At 36.7% G+C, this 18,854-nt stretch overlaps 1 protein-coding gene and 1 non-coding gene across 15 annotated transcripts in view; one reads left to right on the forward strand and one right to left on the reverse strand.

Moving 5' to 3' along the window:
- Br-c (broad-complex) overlaps positions 1–18,854 on the forward strand; it is a 182,779-nt gene that overhangs the window by 140,701 nt on the left and 23,224 nt on the right. For 12 of the 14 annotated variants that reach the window (NM_001043511.1, NM_001111334.1, XM_021346252.3 and 9 more), the window contains 1 exon segment: positions 17,295–17,526. In NM_001043511.1, the coding sequence (NP_001036976.1) occupies positions 17,335–17,526 (192 nt within the window). In that variant the 5' untranslated portion in view covers positions 17,295–17,334. 14 annotated transcript variants of the gene reach the window in all.
- Positions 18,640–18,723, reverse strand: TRNAL-UAA (transfer RNA leucine (anticodon UAA)). The gene has a single exon. It is a non-coding gene; the product is annotated as a tRNA-Leu (tRNA).

The following is an 18,854-nucleotide window of genomic DNA, read 5'->3' on the forward strand; positions in this document are numbered from 1 at the left end:
AAAACGAAATATACCAAAAAATAAAACTTTAATTAAGACATACGATAAAAGCGGGTCACCGCTGATAACACTGAGCATTAACTAGATAACTCTAAAAATTTAGACATTCAACAATTGTGTCTTTCATTGCAAATATTTTAAATAGTTAATCGCGCTTCAGCCAATACTAGTTCATAACAACGCAGCGATAAGGGTTATTTTCAAATGACAATTGCTCGACCCACGGAGCCAATGTACAAATACCTAATTATTATCATGAATCTTCACAATTCAGGGTTTATTGAAATTAAAACTTATTCGTACTGTAATTAAGCTCGAATACGCAAAAGATAAGCACAAATAAAAATAGAAAACAAAACTTTCGTACAAATAATACAACCCAACAAAGCGTCTGCGTTCGACCGAGTCACAACGCAGAGTGTGCGCGTTAGTTCGCGTTGCCTTATAAAGGTAGTGACAACCTACCCACCTCTAAAACTTACAACTAATAGTACGCTATTACTATCGTGATACGATTCGAGGCTATATCTACGCATTCGTTTGGAACCTCTGGGTCTGCGGAGGGACTTCGGTTCCCTCTGTATTTTGTACCGTATGTTCCATGGGGAGTGCTCTGAGGAATTGTTCGAGATGATACCAGCATCTCGTTTTTACCATCGCACCGCCCGCCACCGGAGTAGAGTTCATCCATACTACCTGGAGCCACTGCGGTCATCCACAGTCCGTTTCCAGAGATCTTTTTTGCCACGTACCATCCGGCTATGAACATATTTTGTTCTCTTTTTTGTAAATTTCATATTATTTAACTGCGTGCTCTAAAGTATAATTAAACATTAATACCGATTCATTTATATAAGAAGATCGAAGCTAATCTTATACCTTTAAACGAGCAATTCTTGTATATTAATAAATATATAATCTGAACCTCCGAAGCATTTTGATAAAAATTAGTATACAGGGGATTTCGAGGGCTATAAATCGATCTAGCTACGATTTATTTTCAGAAAATGTTGTTTTATTCGTGTTTTCAATAATCAACTCTTCCCGACATCTATTGGCGAATAATAATACTATTTTTCTTAATTGAGGACAACTAACCGCTTTAAAGACACAACAAGATGGCGTTATCAAAAAAAAAACCGAGCAAAGCTCGGTCATCGTCTAGTTTACTGTTATATGTCATACTTGTCCCCATCAAGTACAATGTAAGAAGAGGAATTATTGAATATTATCTATCTCCTTATTGCACCTCGCACCACCGGAGCGGAACTCTTCATCATCTTCTTTAATTTAAGTACCGCAATTAACTTCTTGCAATGACATGCCCTTCTTCAAACGAGGCTTACTTACACAGCGGTAGACATTGTCGCGAGTTAGTCACGGAAAATACATTTTTTTACATTTAATTGGTAGAAAGTCATTAAGTCTGCAAAACGCATTACGATCCCGTCTGTGCCATTCTAGAAGCAATCAAGAAGCAGCCTCCGAACAAATTAGATTCAATTTTCAAACTCGATTTTCTTTGACTGTATTTTTTTTCCATTTGTCAGTATTTGCATCCGAATTTTAATACTGAAATTTTTACACTAGAATATGTATTAGTGGGTTAAAACTGTTTGCACTTACGCTTGTGGTAACAAAATTCTAAGGCCATTTTTGGCGAATCTATTAAGTGCTATTTGTACAGGTGGTTTTATTGAAATGTTAAAATTTATTATTTTATTAAAGTGCCAAAGTGCCACACTTATTCCGTGTCTCTGTAGACCAAACTTAGATACCTACAAATATTTTTCAGTTTGACTAACTTGGACTAATAAAGTAATTACTGGTGGTAGGAGCTCTTGTGAGTCCGCACGGGTAGGTACCACCGCCCCGCCCATTTCTGCCGTGAAGCAGTAATGCGTTTCGGTTAGAAGGGTGGGGAAGCCGTTGTGACTACTGGTGGTAGGACCTCTTGTGAGTCCGCACGGGTAGGTACCACCGCCCCGCCTATTTCTGCCGTGAAGCAGTAATGCGTTTCGGTTAGAAGGGTGGGGAAGCCGTTGTGACTATACTGAGACCTTAGAACTATATCTCAAGGTGTGTGGCGCATTTACGTTATAGATGTCTATGGGCTCCAGTAACCACTTAACATCAGGTGGGCTGTGAGCTCGTCCACACATCTAAGCAATAAAAATAAAAATAAAATTGCATCGTATATAAACACTATTTTCATTAAATTTCATTTGTGTCATCGTCGTCTTCGATGGAAAGAAGTTGTCTACTGGAAGTAATCCTCAACTAAATAATTATTACTGTCTCGCGAACCATACCAGGTCATCAGTTGAACTTGCGGGAAGTCTACCCACAATATATTATTAACTGATAACTTCTGAAATATTGTCATTAATATTAAAACTTAACATCGTTTGCTTTTTTTAGGGGATTTTATGACCTAATAATTAAAATCTTTAGGTCAAGTCTTATTTTAATTTATATTCTTATTTTTATGAAAAATGATAATATGGAGTGAAATGAAATGAAGATGATTAATTTGAGACATTATTCAACTGAGATGAAATGAAATGATATGGGATGAAATATGGGGTGGTTATTTACTGAGACTTTTTCAGTGGGCTTTTTGGAGGATCCCGAGAGGCTACGTCCAGCGGCTTTGTTTCATTTTCCCACATTTGTGCACTTTCACAGATATTAAACAGTTAACAAACCAACGTTATTACATATTTAAACCTGAAGAAACACTAAATAGACAAAATAAAACAAATCACACAACTTCACACCTCGCGTTCCCGCCAAAAAGTCTACATCGATTGCCTTAGATACCTTTTAAAACTACCCTCTTTAATAATACTCGGAGGCAAAATGGCGGCGTTTATTTTAATCAGCTGATCGACTGTCACACTGACACAAGCGAAATGTCAACTCAGGCCAAGTAAATGGATAAACCAGTAACATAACTTCATGGATATACTCGATTATGATCACGGAATCAAATGTGATGCGTCGTATCACCACGCTGTTTATTTCAAAAAAAAAACCTAAATTTTATTCAAACTATGTCAACTATATGTTGTGTCATCGTTATTCAAAGTTCTATTTGAAACAATTAATGAAATATAGTTAGAAAATTGTACAGGAAAAATAACAATAAGCAATCTGCATTTCGACAGTAAAAAATGATCTTTATACTTTAGTTCGAAGGACGTATATCGGTCAACGCGATCAACGTAAGTCGCGGGTTAGTCGAGATACTGTTTTGCGTAATACACTGTGACTTAATTTTAAATTTTAACGAAACCAGAATTTGTCAATATCCTCTAGAATTCCCTAAACATCTGTTAAGTAAGCAGCCTAACTCTTATTAAATTGTTTAACACACATTAAATATCACAAAACCTAGAAACAAAAAATGTAAGTAATAAACAAACCAAAACAAAATACCAAAACTAATTGACAGTTTGACCTTTGAGGGTACATAGCGATTTTTATATCCTTGTTACTACAGGTATAGCATAAGACTTCGTTGTGCCTCAATCGATCAATAAAAGACCTAAACATTTGTATAAAATAAACTTAAAACAAATAAAAGGAATCCGTCCGACGGGGGACGCATCAAAGGAAAAACAAAATTGTTATTTTTATTTAATTCAGAGCATTTTCATATTTATCTACCTTTTAAACCTTCTCTGGACTTCCACAAATAATTCAAGACCCAAATTAGCCAAATCCGTCCAGCCGTTCTCGAGTTTTAGCGAGACTAACGAACAGCAATTCATTTTTATATATATAGATAATTTACTCATTTATTAAGTTTTAATGATTGCGTTGTCGTATTCTTTATGTATTGTTGTCTTGTTTTAAATATAATGCATCCAGACTGTTGATTTTCGGTAGCTCTGATAGATGAAGCCATAATAGTGAGTGTCAATGCTTGGTCACACCAAAATCTCAAGTTAACTTACTCAACATCTCGGGCAGCTCGACACAAAGTAAATCCGAAATTGACGTTCGCATAAGGCCCGTGGCTCTTACCTCAAGTGGTTTATGGCTCAAGATCATTTGGTTTTTATAGTCTCTCGCTTCGACCGTTGGGGGGTACAAATCTCAAACTTCCATCAACACTGTCTTCTGAATAAATTCGTTGCTTGGAGACCTCGTTTACATTTTTTTGTGTGGTTAGAGTCAGTGACGAACTAACAAAGAAAAGTATATTGTCTTTATCCACTGAAAGGCAACCTAACAAGATCCTTCATACTGATTTGTTTCCTTGTTTCCCAAGGCCGTTTAGATAAATAAAAGCCCACCGAAGTATAATCGAAAGAAACGGATTCGATTGATTGACGTCATATTCAAAAAACGTTGTATTTATACATTACAGAACTAGCTGCACTGAAACCTAAAAGATAACATATCAGGAAGCCTAGGTTTTTGATAAAATACTGAATTTACAACAAAAAAAAAATTTGTTCGCGATAACGTTCCACTATCGTTATGTTCGCTTGTTCTAATTCATATTTCGTCAATATTTATTCGTTCGGTATGTGCTGAATAGTTGATGGTTCTGTGGCCAAATGTTTTGTTTTGTCAAAATTACGGTGAGTCAATTACATTTTTAGATATATTTTTTTTGTTTTTTTTCCCTACCTAATCTGATGATAGCCTTGAGAGGCTATTTCAGCGTAAACTTAACTAGTAGGTGAGCTCACGGGACTCAAACCAGAATGATGCTAACACTGACCCTAGCAAGAGCAGTGCTTCGCAGAATCTACCACCGGATCGGAAACGCGACCCACTGAGAAGATCCGGCGAGAAACTCAGTGGGCTGTGTCTATAAATGAATTCGCTCGTCGAGCCCTACGTCGCAAGCGACGGGTTCGACGAGGATGGTGATCGGTGCTTGTGGTACCTAAAAGCACCGTTAATAGATCGGGAGGATCCGTAATGACGTGTTTTAGGCGACGTCGACTGTTTACCATTCGGCCTACAGGATCGGGTATGAGAAATTATTAATTATCCTTTGCGTATTTATAACAAGGTACGGGAACCGATGATTAGAACCACCATCCTGCCTATTTCTTCCACGAGGCAATCATGAGTTTGAAGGTCTTTATCATAATGGGCTCACGGCCCACCTGATCTTCAGTGGTTATTCCTGATTAAAACGCACTATAATGGTTTAATATCTGCTATGTAAAAGTATGTTTAACGTCGTCGTGGCCTAAAGGATAAGACGCCCGGTGCATTCGTGTTGAGCGATGCAACGGTGTTCGAATCCCAGGTGGATACCAATTTTTTTAATGAAATACGTACCCAACAAATGTTCACGATTGACTCCCACGGTGAAGGAATAACATCGTGTAATAAAAATCAAACCCGCAAAATTACAGTCTGCGTAATTACTGGTGGTAGGACCTCTTGTGAGTCTGCACGGATAGGTACCACCACCCTGCCTATTTCTACCGTGAAGCAGTAATGCGTTTCGGTTTGAAGGGTGTGGCAGCCGTTGTACTTGAGACTTATACCTCAAGATGGATGGCGGCATTTACGTTGTAGATGTCTATGGGCTCCAGTAACTACTTAACACCAAGTGGGCTATGAGCTCGTCCCATCTAAGCAATAAAAAATCAGGATTTTTAAAAATAAATACTTTTAACTCGAAATCTGGCTTGATTTATTTGAAAAATTACGTATTTATTTTTATAAATCGCATTAATTCTGCGATTAATATTATTTTTATCAGTGTTTTTATTAGCCGGTGCTTAAATTGGTAATCGAGAACTGACCTCTACCACTCGTGAGTCTTATTAACTATCTAAACTATTCCGACAGCTATGGAATGTGTCATCAGCATACCGATAATCTGTCCTTATTCGTACTGTGTCTGAAGAGAATCCTTAGTGGCAGGAAGCTGTTAGCTGTCCAACGCTTTGAGCTACAACCTCAATGAATGTGATAAACCAAATCTACCCTCGAAAGCAGCAAAAAATACAAACAACTTTAACCTCTGTCATTAAGCTTGCCAATACTTTGCTGACAGGCTGTCTGCTGTGAACATGCTTCACTCACGAGAGCAAAGCTTATTTGCGAAGCCCAGCTAAATACTTTTTTAGCCAGTCTATACTTTATAATTCCTTAATGTAAGGAAAAACTCAATACATTGCGTGTAGTAATACATTGCATGTAGTAATCCATTGCGTGTAGTTCAGGAATCGATGTTATCATGGCGGCAAGCACCAGTACTACTGCCAGTCTTCATGGCTAGCTGTATATTTCTTGAATCCAGTTGGATCTTAAGGAAATACTATAAGAAACTTCACTTAACTTAATTCAATGTAAATTCAATTCAAATTCAATGTAATTCAATCTACACTCGTCCACTGCTGAACTCTCGCGTTCTCCAGTAGTCCCGACAACATCCGATCTATACTCAAGACTCATCAGTTCCAAAGGTCGTTTATTGAAATCAAATAAAATCAAAAATGTTTATTCAATATAAATGAAAATACACACTTGTTCAACGTGAACTACCGCCAATTCACAAAATTCTTCAGCACACTATTGGTTATCAAATTTTTTTTTTTTTTATTTTTTTTTTTTATTGCCCTTGTAGGCAGACGAGCATATGGCCACGTAACGGTGAGTGATTACCGTCGCCCATGGACTTCAGCAATGCCAGGGGCAGAGCCAAGCCGCTGCCTACCGCTTAATACTCTTAATACGCTTAATACGTTTAATAATTACAAACAATTTGAGATTGAGAATCGAAACTGGGCCTTGTACTGCAGTCCGGTAATATTAACCACAAGACCGCGAGTTGTTGCGTTGTTAGCTCTCTCTCGGATATCCCCGTCTCCGATTATACCGTGAGGCATAGCCGAAGAACTTGTTGAGCGACAGTCTCTCTCTCTTAGTAATTATCCGTAGAACCCAACCGCTGTAACGTCTCTATTCTAGATTTGGAAGGCAATAAAAAAAACCTCACTAAATTCGACTCTGTAAATAAACTCTCCCTCTTATCATTGAGACGATAATACTTGCCACTGTGCACTATATTCGATATCAATATGTTATATCACATATTTGAACAGATATAATACGTACGCACACGCAAACACACGTATATGTGTTTGACTGACGCAGATGCAGCGGCGTCTCACTAAGTTCATTAATTATAAAATAAAATTGCCAAATGGACAAGCTCAGTACAGAATAACTCACATAACATTACATCTCAAACAGTATCCTGGTCATTATATTTTTGAGATCAGATGGACCTTTCCTCAATTATTGTAGGGAGGTCTACAAAATGTACATGTTGTTCTTTTGTTTTGTTTTGTTACTATGTCCTTACTAACATATTTTTAAGAAATTACTGTTACTAACATCAATGTGGATTAATATTTTATCTGAAATAAATGAATTTAATAATAGTAATGACAACTAAAATAAATCTGATAAGATAGCCATTTAAATAGTCACAGTGTCTGTTCGTGTTCCGTTTATGTAATAAAAATACATTTAATAAATAAGGGTCACGCGCGACACCTTGATTTTGACTTCTGTCGTGGATTACAGCACCACAAAGCCAAACATAGCCTATTCAAACTTTTCAAACATCAACCCTAGTGATCACGTGGCGTGTGGTCTAAGTTTTAAGCTTTAATTCATTTTCATCATTAATTTATTGTAATGTTGGACCTTACAGGGGATATGATTCAGTAGAGGATATGATGATATGATTTACTGGTGGTAAGACCTCTTGTGAGTCCGCACGGGTAGGTACCACCACCCTGCCTATTTCTGCCATGAAGCAGTAATGCGTTTCGGTTTGAAGGGTGGGGCAGCCGTTGTAAATATACTGAGACCTTAGAACATATATATCAAGATGGGTGGCGCATTTACGTTGTAGATGTCTATGGGCTCCAGTGACCACTTGACACCAGGTGGCCTGTGAGCTCGTCCACCCATCTAAGGATTAAAATTTTTTTTTCGAAGTGTGTTGCGACTTTCAAATTATCATCATGTCCATGGAATCATGGAATACGCTAACTGATGTAATCAAAATCTACTAAAGCAGAAAACCACAGTATCAAGAATTAAAAACTTTCGTAATAATAACCTTATTTGTTAAATCTTACCACCAGCTTACTTAGCACCAGGTGGGGGATGACCTCGTCCAACCATCTAAGCAATAAAAAAAAAGTATTTAGTATAGCTGCTAATACTATGCTATGCATATATTTATTTTCGATGTTCTACTTTGCTACTGTCATGCAAAAGCTGTTGAAACTTTCATCGTGAAGTCATTACGAGCACCCAGACCTAAGATCCATTATTTCTATATATTTTAAATCATGATCTTTTGAAATTACAATTATTACAAAGCAACATCGAAGGCTGTAATCTTTGTAAGTGCTACTAAATAAATACATCATTTTTTTTTTCTTTTTCATCATAACAATTTATCTGAGGGTAATTTTATTTAAGCGTTAATGGACCTTGACCTAAGTATATCAGTTATTATACATTAACCTATAATTCAATGATAAATAAAATACTATCTTTGGCACATCGAAAATGCATACGTAATATGCATAGACAATTAGCTTGCCGTACAAAATCTAGCATCATTTTTTTGCTAAAATAGAACCTACTGCTATAAAACATAGGATATAAATTTAGCTCCTGTCCTGAAGTAACTTGTTAAAATAAAAAAAATGTGTGCGTGTACTAGTGTACACACGTAAGAAGTGAAACTTCTTTATGGCCTTATTTTTCGAAAAATGATCTACATGCAACTTTCTAGAAATTGGTTAAATAAAGTTAAATTAGATAAAGTTTAAACAAAAGGATTTTATTATCATAGACATGAATACAAAAAAGTTAAATTAGATAAAGTTTAAACAAAAGGATTTTATTATCATAGACATGAATACAAAAAAGATGGCGCGTAACGGAAAAATGTGACGCGTAACCGAAAAATGTGACGGTAAATTTTTTTCCAACGCCGATAAGGAAGTTTCACTTCAAAAATAGACAGAAACATTGTAGTTGGATGAGAAAAGCCAAGGATTGTGCTCATTGGCGAGCAATTGGAGAAGCCTATGTCCACCAGTGGACTGCTATAGGCTGATGATGATGGTGATGATTGTAATTATTCTGAAGTAATGATCTCAATGGCGTAGATTGGGTGAGGCCTGTGGCCAGCGGTGGACAGCTGTAGGATAATCACGATGATGATCTCATGATTGATTACAATATATATATTTCAATCGTTCATTTATATCTATTATATCTTTTACCTAATCTTTCGTTATCCACGTATACACTAAAATCTATAATTTAAGTTCTAGATTTTATGACGAGCACACGATAAGTAGTTAATTACTTTAGTTTCATAAATACGATAAGGTTATAGTATCTTTTGTGTGTTCGTAGATATTTTTATCGCTATTCCTCGATTTTGGAAACAACGTGGGTGAATACGACTTCGAGATTTATATTTTAATTGGCAATAGGCCATAGTGATAATGTCACCGCAATTAGTAATCAACAATATATCTGACGCAAGTGTTGTTCAATGTGGTTTTTCGAATAAAACGAGAATATTCATTGATTGAAACCAGATTTGTAATACGCCCGATTAGTGATATATTACTTCCACCAGGATTGACATCTGAGCATGCACGAAGCTTGGTGCCATTACGCAGATGCGCATTGTCATCTTTGCCAGCTACGGTAACCAATCTGGTATCAAAAGGTCCATGAGAATGTCGGTCAATTATGATCATTAAAAATAATAAGTAAGATTTAAAGAAGTAAAGATAAATAGAGAAAGAGCACTCCCTTTCCCTATTTATCTTACCTTATTTCTGTTCACTAACTAGAAAAATAAATGCCGCTTCTAAGGATGAAAAGGTAGTAACTTAAGAATACCCGAAATTCGCGTCTTCGAATTACCAGACCTTAATGACATACTGTTATAATAATGACAAAAAACATAGTCAATTTTTATGATGATAATATAATTAATGTACCTATTTACATATCGCCCTTGACTTAGACCAAGCCCTTACTGGATCCGTTTTGCGCCGTTTAGTCATTTATCTCAATCCCGCATTCACACGGGTTGACTCTTTACTTATTACATTTAGATCTATTGAATTATGTACAAAGTCGGCATACATAATGATCAAGTACATAAATACGTAACCTAACGATATGCGTTATATAGGACTGCGTAGTGTCACATTAACTGAAGGATATTTTTTTTGTGTATCCGTGAAGCAAGACCGTCTCTCTTTCTGACGACATTACCATGACATTAAATTATTTCATTTAAAATTATTATTTACTTTCTTCACTTATGCACAGAGAAGAATTTTTGGAATTTAAAAAAACACGTGTGGTACTCGTGTGTGCTGCCGCGATAAAACTATTGCATAGCATTTTTTATCAACTTATGCAATTATAATTAGAAAAACAATAATAAAATAAGACTACGCTATATTTATAAACATTAACAAAAGCAAGCGCAACGTGTGAATGTGTTGAGCGCGAGCTACATGGTTGGCAGAATGGGGGGTGTCAGGTTTTATTTTCGTTACGGAATTTGTTGATTCGGTCACCGCGCTCAAAGCCCGCGATAAAAGCTATGCAATAGCTTAAAAAAATCCATGATTTCTGTGTATGTTAAAGATACGATGACTTTTAGAGAGCACTAAGCTTGAGATCTACGTGCTTACTACAGACAATCATAAGCCTTGTTTGAATTTAAAAGATAAATAACATATGGGTTCAAAAGAGACAAGTAGACCACTGTCTTCATTACGTAAATGGTCCTCAATTCTACGACTCTTTTTGGTAATGTATTTCTCATATACGGTATAGCTCAACTTTAAGATTATTTTAATTTTTAACAAACGCGCTTTGATTAATCTGTAATAAATATATTGTATATATTACGTACCGAAGCGAAATTAGTTTTAGCCGAGAACGTATCGACCTATTTTACAACTATTCGATAACAAATTAAAGATAAATTTTTGTCAATTCTTATCGCATTCGTTTTGCGATCATTATTCTATATTTAATTTTCTAGGAGATTAGTTTAATTTTTGTGTTGAATTCGTCACTCGTGTTAATTCAAATACTTCTTTAAGTCGAAAGGTATACGGGTTAAGATTGAATTGTGCATTTAACGATTGTATATTAACCGACGTGCATCTGGAAAGCGTCAGATAATAATGCACTACAGTATATCTCGTATTCTTTTAAACAATTATTAACCGTAAATTTAACAACGTCAATTCTATATCATACTTCGAAATCTGAGGCCGTATACTAATTTTTATTATATAAATTTTCCCACCTTCAAGTTGGAACGCATAATTGTTTCGTGGCTGAAGTAGGCAGAATGATTACACTACCCGTAAAGACCAACAATACGTTATCCCATAGACACAGTTCACTGAGTTTCTTGCCGGATATTCGCAGTGGGTCGCGTTTCCGATCCGGTGGCAGATTCTGCGAAGCACTACTCTAGTTAGGGCCAGTGTTAGCAACACTTCCGGTTTGAGTCCCGAGAGCTCACCTACACGTTAGGGTGAAGCTGAAATAGCAAGGCTCTCAGCATAGGAAGAAAAAAAAAATACGTCACTACAAAAACGCATTTGTACATAACCAATAATGTCGGTAACGTAAATATTTCTGAAACCTTAAAAATACTTCTATAAAAATAAAAGTACTAATTATTTAAATTGATTGCTAACTGCATTCAGCCCTGCTTTCCTTTTTTTTTAATTACGTCACATGATTATTTATATACATAAAGTTGTTCTGTTTATATGATTGTCTTATCGAGAGATAAAAACTTAGAAACTGCGATTAGTGAAGGTTTTTTGATGCGTTTTATCATATATAACACGGCTGCACAGTATGCGCCCGAGAACGCCAAATTCGATAACAATTGATAGTATGTTTGAAGAAGGGTATCCCCCGGCTTCACTTCCATTGAGCAGTCTTGAGCATAGTCGGTCGCCATTGGAAGCGTTCAATTTAGCTCACAGTGTCCTACAGTGAACTAGTTCGCTCAATTAGTTGATTCATTATTGTTTTTCAAAATTTTATTTTTATTTTTTTCAGTTCTGGTTAAAAAATGAAAACTAATTAGGGAATAGAATGTAAATACCGTATTAGGATAAGACGTCCGGTGCATGCATGTTGAGCGATGCACCGGTGTTCGAGTCCCAGGCGGGTACCAATTTTTTTAATGAAATACGTACTCAACAAATGTTCACAATTGACTTCCACGGTGAAGGAATAACATCATGTAATAAAAATCAAACCCGCAAAATTGTAATTTGCGTAATTACTGGTGGTAGGACCTCTCGTGAATCCGCGCGGGTAGGTACCACCGGCCTGCCTATTTCTGCCGTGAAGCAGTAATACGTTTCGGTTTGAAGGGTGTGGCAGCCGTTGTAACTATACTTCAGACCTTAGAACTTATATCTCAAGGCGGGTGGCGCATTTACGTTGTAGCTGTCTATAAGCTCCAGTAAACACTTAAAACCAGGCGGGCTGTGAGCTCGTCCACCCATCTAAGCAATAAAAAAAATAAAAATAAAAATTCTGAAATTATATGCGATAGGCAGCGACTTGGCTCTGCCCCTGACATTAATGACGTTCATGAGGACGGTAAACACTCACCATCACATGGACCGTATGCTTCAGAGTACAAGGGCAACAAAAAAGCGTTAATCATAGACTTTAATAAGAAACTCTGGTTAAAGCGGTAAGAGTAGAAATGCATCAGTCGGATGATAGATCATGAAGTGGCTATGAGTTCACTCTAGTGAACACCCGAAAAATATATGAAGAACTGAGTGTGAGATAATCGAGGAACTAGTTCAAATAGTTCATTTATGGAACTCTTTTTTTTTTATTGCTTAGATGTGTGGACGAGCTCACAGCCCACCTGGTGTTAAGTGGTTACTGGAGCCCATATACATCTACAGCGTAAATGCGCCACACACCTTGAGATATAAGTTCTAAGGTCTCAGTATAGTTACAACGGCTGCCCCACCCTTCAAACCGAAACGCATTACTGCTTCACGGCAGAAATAGGCGGGGCGGTGGTACCTACCCGTGCGGACTCACAAGAGGTCCTACCACCAGTAACTCCTCCCACTTAGGTCGTTCGCGAACTACCCAACACTACTGCTTAGTTCGAAATACCAAATATAACTATATAAAATCGTGTCAGTCCGTGACCTAGTACAAAAACCCTGACTCAAATCGGAATACACATACGAGACAAACAAATAAACACTCATTTTAACTTAAATAAGGAATACTTTTCGATATCCAGCTATTTATCGATTCATTAAAGCGTCCAGTGTGATCAAATGAAGCGGCTATGCTCGAGTACAAAACCAGCGCGTGGGACTTTTTAAGCTTTTATTAGCTTCAGTCCTTGTAATTTTGACCCCCTTCAAAACGTCGAATTAACTTGAAATTTGGCATTCTTATTAAGGACCGATGACAATTTAATATTTAAAAAAAAAATTGAAAAAATTAAAATTCAACTAAAAAATTTAAAATGAAAAATAGTTTAAAAAAGCTAACAAAATACGCTTTTATAGAAAATCAACCAAAAATAATAATAATAATAATAATAAATTTGAATTAAAAATAGTGTAAGAAAAAATGATTTTATTGTAAAAAAGCGTATTTTTTTTGAGAAGTAGTCTTGAGACTTCTTCAGATCTAACAATTGACTGCATTCTGATGCTCCAGCACTTCTAGAATCTCCTGTAAACATCTAATACAAAGTAGACCATGAGTTTGTCTATCTATATAAACTAGAAAAATTAAAATACCTCAGCACATCGTTACAATATTCGAAAGATTTTCAAAATACGGTCTAACACGCTGAAATGTTGACAGAGTCGGCAATTTTTCCGATAGTTTCACGATCACAACAACTCTAACCCAACGACCGGTGTAATCGATTTCAACTCTTACCGGCCCATACAATTAGAGTCCTTTTTAAATTGAGATGCGGCACGAAAAAAAAAACGTCAATTCCGATTTGAAAACAAACTCTTTAGACAATGGAGTACCATTGGCAGTTTTCATGGAGACAATAATAGATAATCAGATTACCTTGTTGGTATGTGACATTCAAGTTCTTGCATCGTTTTGTGCATTCTAGAAGTATGTTTTAATCGACCGGCACTGAAATTATAATTTGCGTAATTACTGGTGGTAGGACCTCTTGTGAGTCCGCGCGAGTAGGTACCACCATCCTGCCTATTTCTGCCGTGAAGCAGTAATGCGTTTCGGTTTGAAGGGCGGGGCAGCCGTTGTAACTATACTGAGACCTTAGAACTGATATCTAAAGGTGGGTGGCGTATTTACGTTGTAGATGTCTATAGGCTTCAATAACCACTGAACACCAAGTGGGCTGTGAACTCGTCCACCCATTTAAGCAATAAAAAAAACAGACTGTGATTGAAACCACCGAACGAAAACTCACCTACGAATGTTTACATATCCCGAAAATGAGCGACGATTTGAACTACACAAATATAATTTAATGTATACTTTCTCTAAGAGCATATCCTTCGGTGTAACAAACGTGTCTCCTGCCTTAATGCTGGTAGTAGGGCGCATTGGAAGTCCGCGTTGGTAGGTATCACCCTGCCTTTTCTACCGCCAAGCCGGCAAAACATTCTGGTCTGAGAGGTTGATACTTCAACCATAACTGACGAGGTGGGTGACGACGTCCGTATCGTGCTGCCCATGGACCTATGTGACCACATAAACACAGGCGCGCCGTGAGATCGTTCACCGATATATAAAAAATGTATCTACAAACAGAACTGCTCCGGTTTCTCAAAATTGCAAACTCATTTCGTGTGACGTCATTTGGGGCCAACATGAATGACTGACATGAAGTCACATACTTTTCTATAACAGTGCGATTCTAATTCGCTATGTGAAGTCACACGCGATGACAACGTTTAGTAGGATTTTGTCAGAAATATTAGTAGAAATAGTTCGCTGATCACAGTGGAAATCTAAAATTTAATCTTGTCTCTAAATTAGTCAATGACAAATAATTATTCAACCAGTCCTCAATCTAAATAACTGCTCTAATAACGAAAATGACATTTCACTCGCGAAGTGCTTAGAGTCAAATGATGTCTTATTTACGAGAATATGATAAGACGCTTCGTATTACGAGGAAACGGATGAGGAACATCAGATATTCATCTAAAACCAGAGCCCCTTAGTTTGATCAGGTAATTGCTGTGGCCGCGTAATTATGTTTAACAAATATACGTATAACAGTTTTGTTTGTAGGGCTTTTCATTTTATGAATAATTCTAGGGGCTTCGCGTGCTCTCACAGATCCTCCGGCATTCACAATGGAAAACTTTTACAGTTCCTACCAAAAAACTCGAACCGTGATTGCGAAAGAAAAATTTACATAGTGCTTGCAAATATTTATTTTCGTTAATTGTATTTGTTTCTTGTGTCTTCTTCTATGACGAGCTGTGTCTGCGACTTCGTTCTATTTTAATTATTCTAACTAAACGCTTAACGCATTTAAAGCCATGTAACATAATCATAGCGCGATTCAGGAAACTAGCACCCTGTCTATCAAGTACTACTGAAACGCGTTTTTAACTTTATAAATGATATGTAGCATTTTTATAAAGTTAAATATCACAGCAGTTAAATATCATAAATATATTTAAAAAGAAAACGTAATGTCTGTTATGCAACACGAATTATTTGATCGAAATCTATCCAATTTTCATTTTCCATCAGCTTCCATAAAAAAAAAAAAAAAAAGCCTAGACAAGCGTTTTAGCTTACTTTTGGTCCAGCGCTAAGGGATCGCCGGAACTCATGGAAATTGCAGAGCGGATTCCACTACGTATTTTGAGACTTCAGATTGAATTAGAACAGAATAACAAGTTGGCGAGGCAGGTTCTCTATTTTTTATTCACATAAAAACTTGTGACTTTGGATCATTTGGATGTACTCATATCAACAAAAGCTAGAGATTTTTTGGATTAGATGATCGCATTAGCTCACGATCTATCCGCAGTTAGATTTTTCGGAGCCCGCCTCGAAACATGAGGTCGATGTCTCATTGGGTACACCCAAGAATCGCACAACTGTCTCACATCCGTTTTCGACACATCGTAAATAGTAAAACAAAAAAAAATCTAAAAATTTTTAACTAAGGTAATTGGGCTAAACGAATGTTAAGCTTTTTTTATTGCTTAGATGGGTGGACGAGCTCACGGCCCACCTGGCGTTAAGTGGTTACCGGAGCCCATAGACATCTACAACATAAATGCCTCCACCCACCAAGAGACATGAGTTCTAAGGTCTTGGTATGGTAAGCTCGATGATAAGAGTTCTGTATAACCAGTATTAATTTAATACTTATACTGGTTATACCGAACTCTGGACGCAAATAACATGATATCAGTAATCAATTTGAAAACGACACTAGGAGGGCAGAAGAAATGTAATAAATTTTCTATAATCTAGCAAAATAAATAAAATAATTGGAGCGACGGAAAAATAACAACTAAAAAGCAATAAATATTAATATTATTTGTACGTGTGTGCATGTGCAACAAAGATACATCATTTCTTTTATCAGACGACCTGTTTTCTTATAATCTGCGCTGTGTTACTGTCTGTTTATCTTTTAAGAAACACTGGAGAAATGTACGCGGTACACCTCAGTCAGAAGCGGCTAGAAATGTGGATTTAATAAAAGTTATTTTGAAAACTCGCAACTGTCAATAGAAAATAAAATCTAAAAAAGTAATTGAATCAATTCCTTGTGGATCTATAAGACTATAACAGATAAGTTAATATCAAAAAAGACCAATGCTAACATGTCGATAGCCCGTAGCGCTTATACTGATCGCCTCGTTGGTGGAATGGTTAGATTGTTATCACGGGATCCAAGTTCAATTCGCTAGCCCGATTAATTTGTGACAGTTTCTGAGTATGCTGATATATCTCACTTAGCTTTCGGCACATAACTCGAGCCCACATTGTACCTTGTGTCTGATTGTAAAGAGCTTTTTTTTTTATTGCTCTGATAGGTGGACGAGCTCACAGCCCACCAGGTGCTAAGTGGTTACTAGAGCCCATAGACATGTACAACGTAAATGTGCCACCCACCTTGGGATATAATTTCACTTCACTTAGTTAACTTAGTTTCACTTAGTTAACTTATCTTACATTTCCTCCAGGTCGCCTTTTACACATGACTCATTAAGTGAAACAGTCAAAATGGTGGACAGTCAGACGCAACACTTCTGTCTCCGATGGAACAACTACCAGCGCAGTATTACCAGCGCCTTCGAGAACCTTCGCGACGACGAGGACTTCGTCGACGTCACGCTCGCCTGCGACGGGAAAAGCCTCAAAGCTCATAGAGTCGTGCTGTCAGCTTGCAGCCCTTATTTCAGAGAATTATTGAAGGTAAATTTATGAATAGTATTATTATAGTTTATAATTATATTATATAACAGTTTAATTTATTTATGTATGTATGTATGTATGTATGTATGTATGTATGTATGTATGTATAAGTGATTGTGTATATATCGACGCTGGAAAGGCAAACGTGGCTAAGCGACAATAACTGCTTTGTAAATAAATGATAGGCAATAATCATATTCGAAGCGCAAAAAAATATATTCTATGTCTATTAAAATCATTTCAATCCTACAGCTAAATTCGTTAAAATAGAATTTTTTTCAGGTATTTCAACTTTGAATCAGTCTACTGTAAAGTCCACGCATTGTCGCTTAGTCACGTTTGCCTTTCAAGCGTCGATATGTCCTTATATACTTTTTTGTGTATGTATTTGTAATTTAGTATAAATTTCATTGCACCTACCACTATTCACTCTGCACTACCCTTGGTTGACTGGTAGAGAATGCCTTAGGCATTAAGTCCGCCAATGTAAATTTTACATAAAGTGTAATATATAAATAAAATAATAGTCTTGTATTTATGGTAGAGCGTGCTAGTGCCTATTTAATATTTCCTAGTGTTTGGACCTACGTATTTTAGAAGATGAAGATGAGATGACGTCGGAATTCGATAAGCGCTTAATACCAGTGCTGCTATGAACTCATCTGCCGGTTTTAGCTATAAAAATACTATGGGTTTTCTATCAAACATCAATGTCATTTGATGACTTTTTTTGACGAGAAAATTTGAAGTTAATTTCTCAGGGAAACCATAAGTTAATATAAACATGTGTAATATTTTTTTTCCTTTTTCTTTTACCGAGACAAAAGTCTATCTACGTGCATCTCTCGACCTTAATTTCACATAAACAATCGGTTGTCTGTAAAGTCGGCTTACTGACGATAGTTGAACGTGACAACGTCATAAGAAAATACGCCTCAGAGGGAGGTAACGCCGCATGAGTCATGTTTTTTCGTGCATGCAGCCGGCTCCATCGAATTATAAGACATAGTCACGTCAAAAGCAACTTGAAAAGTAACTAGTTGACAAATGTATTAATAAGAAAGAAAAGAAAATTGTAAAAAAAGACAACACATCTTCGAAGTCTTTGAATGTTGTCAGGTGTGGGGTTCGAACCCACGCTCCCTCTCGGGAACCAGAGCTTAAATCTGGCGCCTTAGACCACTCGGCCAACCTGACATTTCGTGTGATGTCGAATTTTATAAATTGTCTCAATTATTACTTATCAATATATTATTATATATTTTTTACAATTAATTTACTGGTGGTAGGACGCCTTGTGAGTCCGCGCGGGTAGGTACCACAACCCT

This window comes from Bombyx mori, chromosome 8 (genome assembly GCF_030269925.1).
Source record: "Bombyx mori chromosome 8, ASM3026992v2".
In the NCBI taxonomy this organism is placed as follows: Eukaryota; Metazoa; Arthropoda; class Insecta; order Lepidoptera; family Bombycidae; genus Bombyx; species Bombyx mori.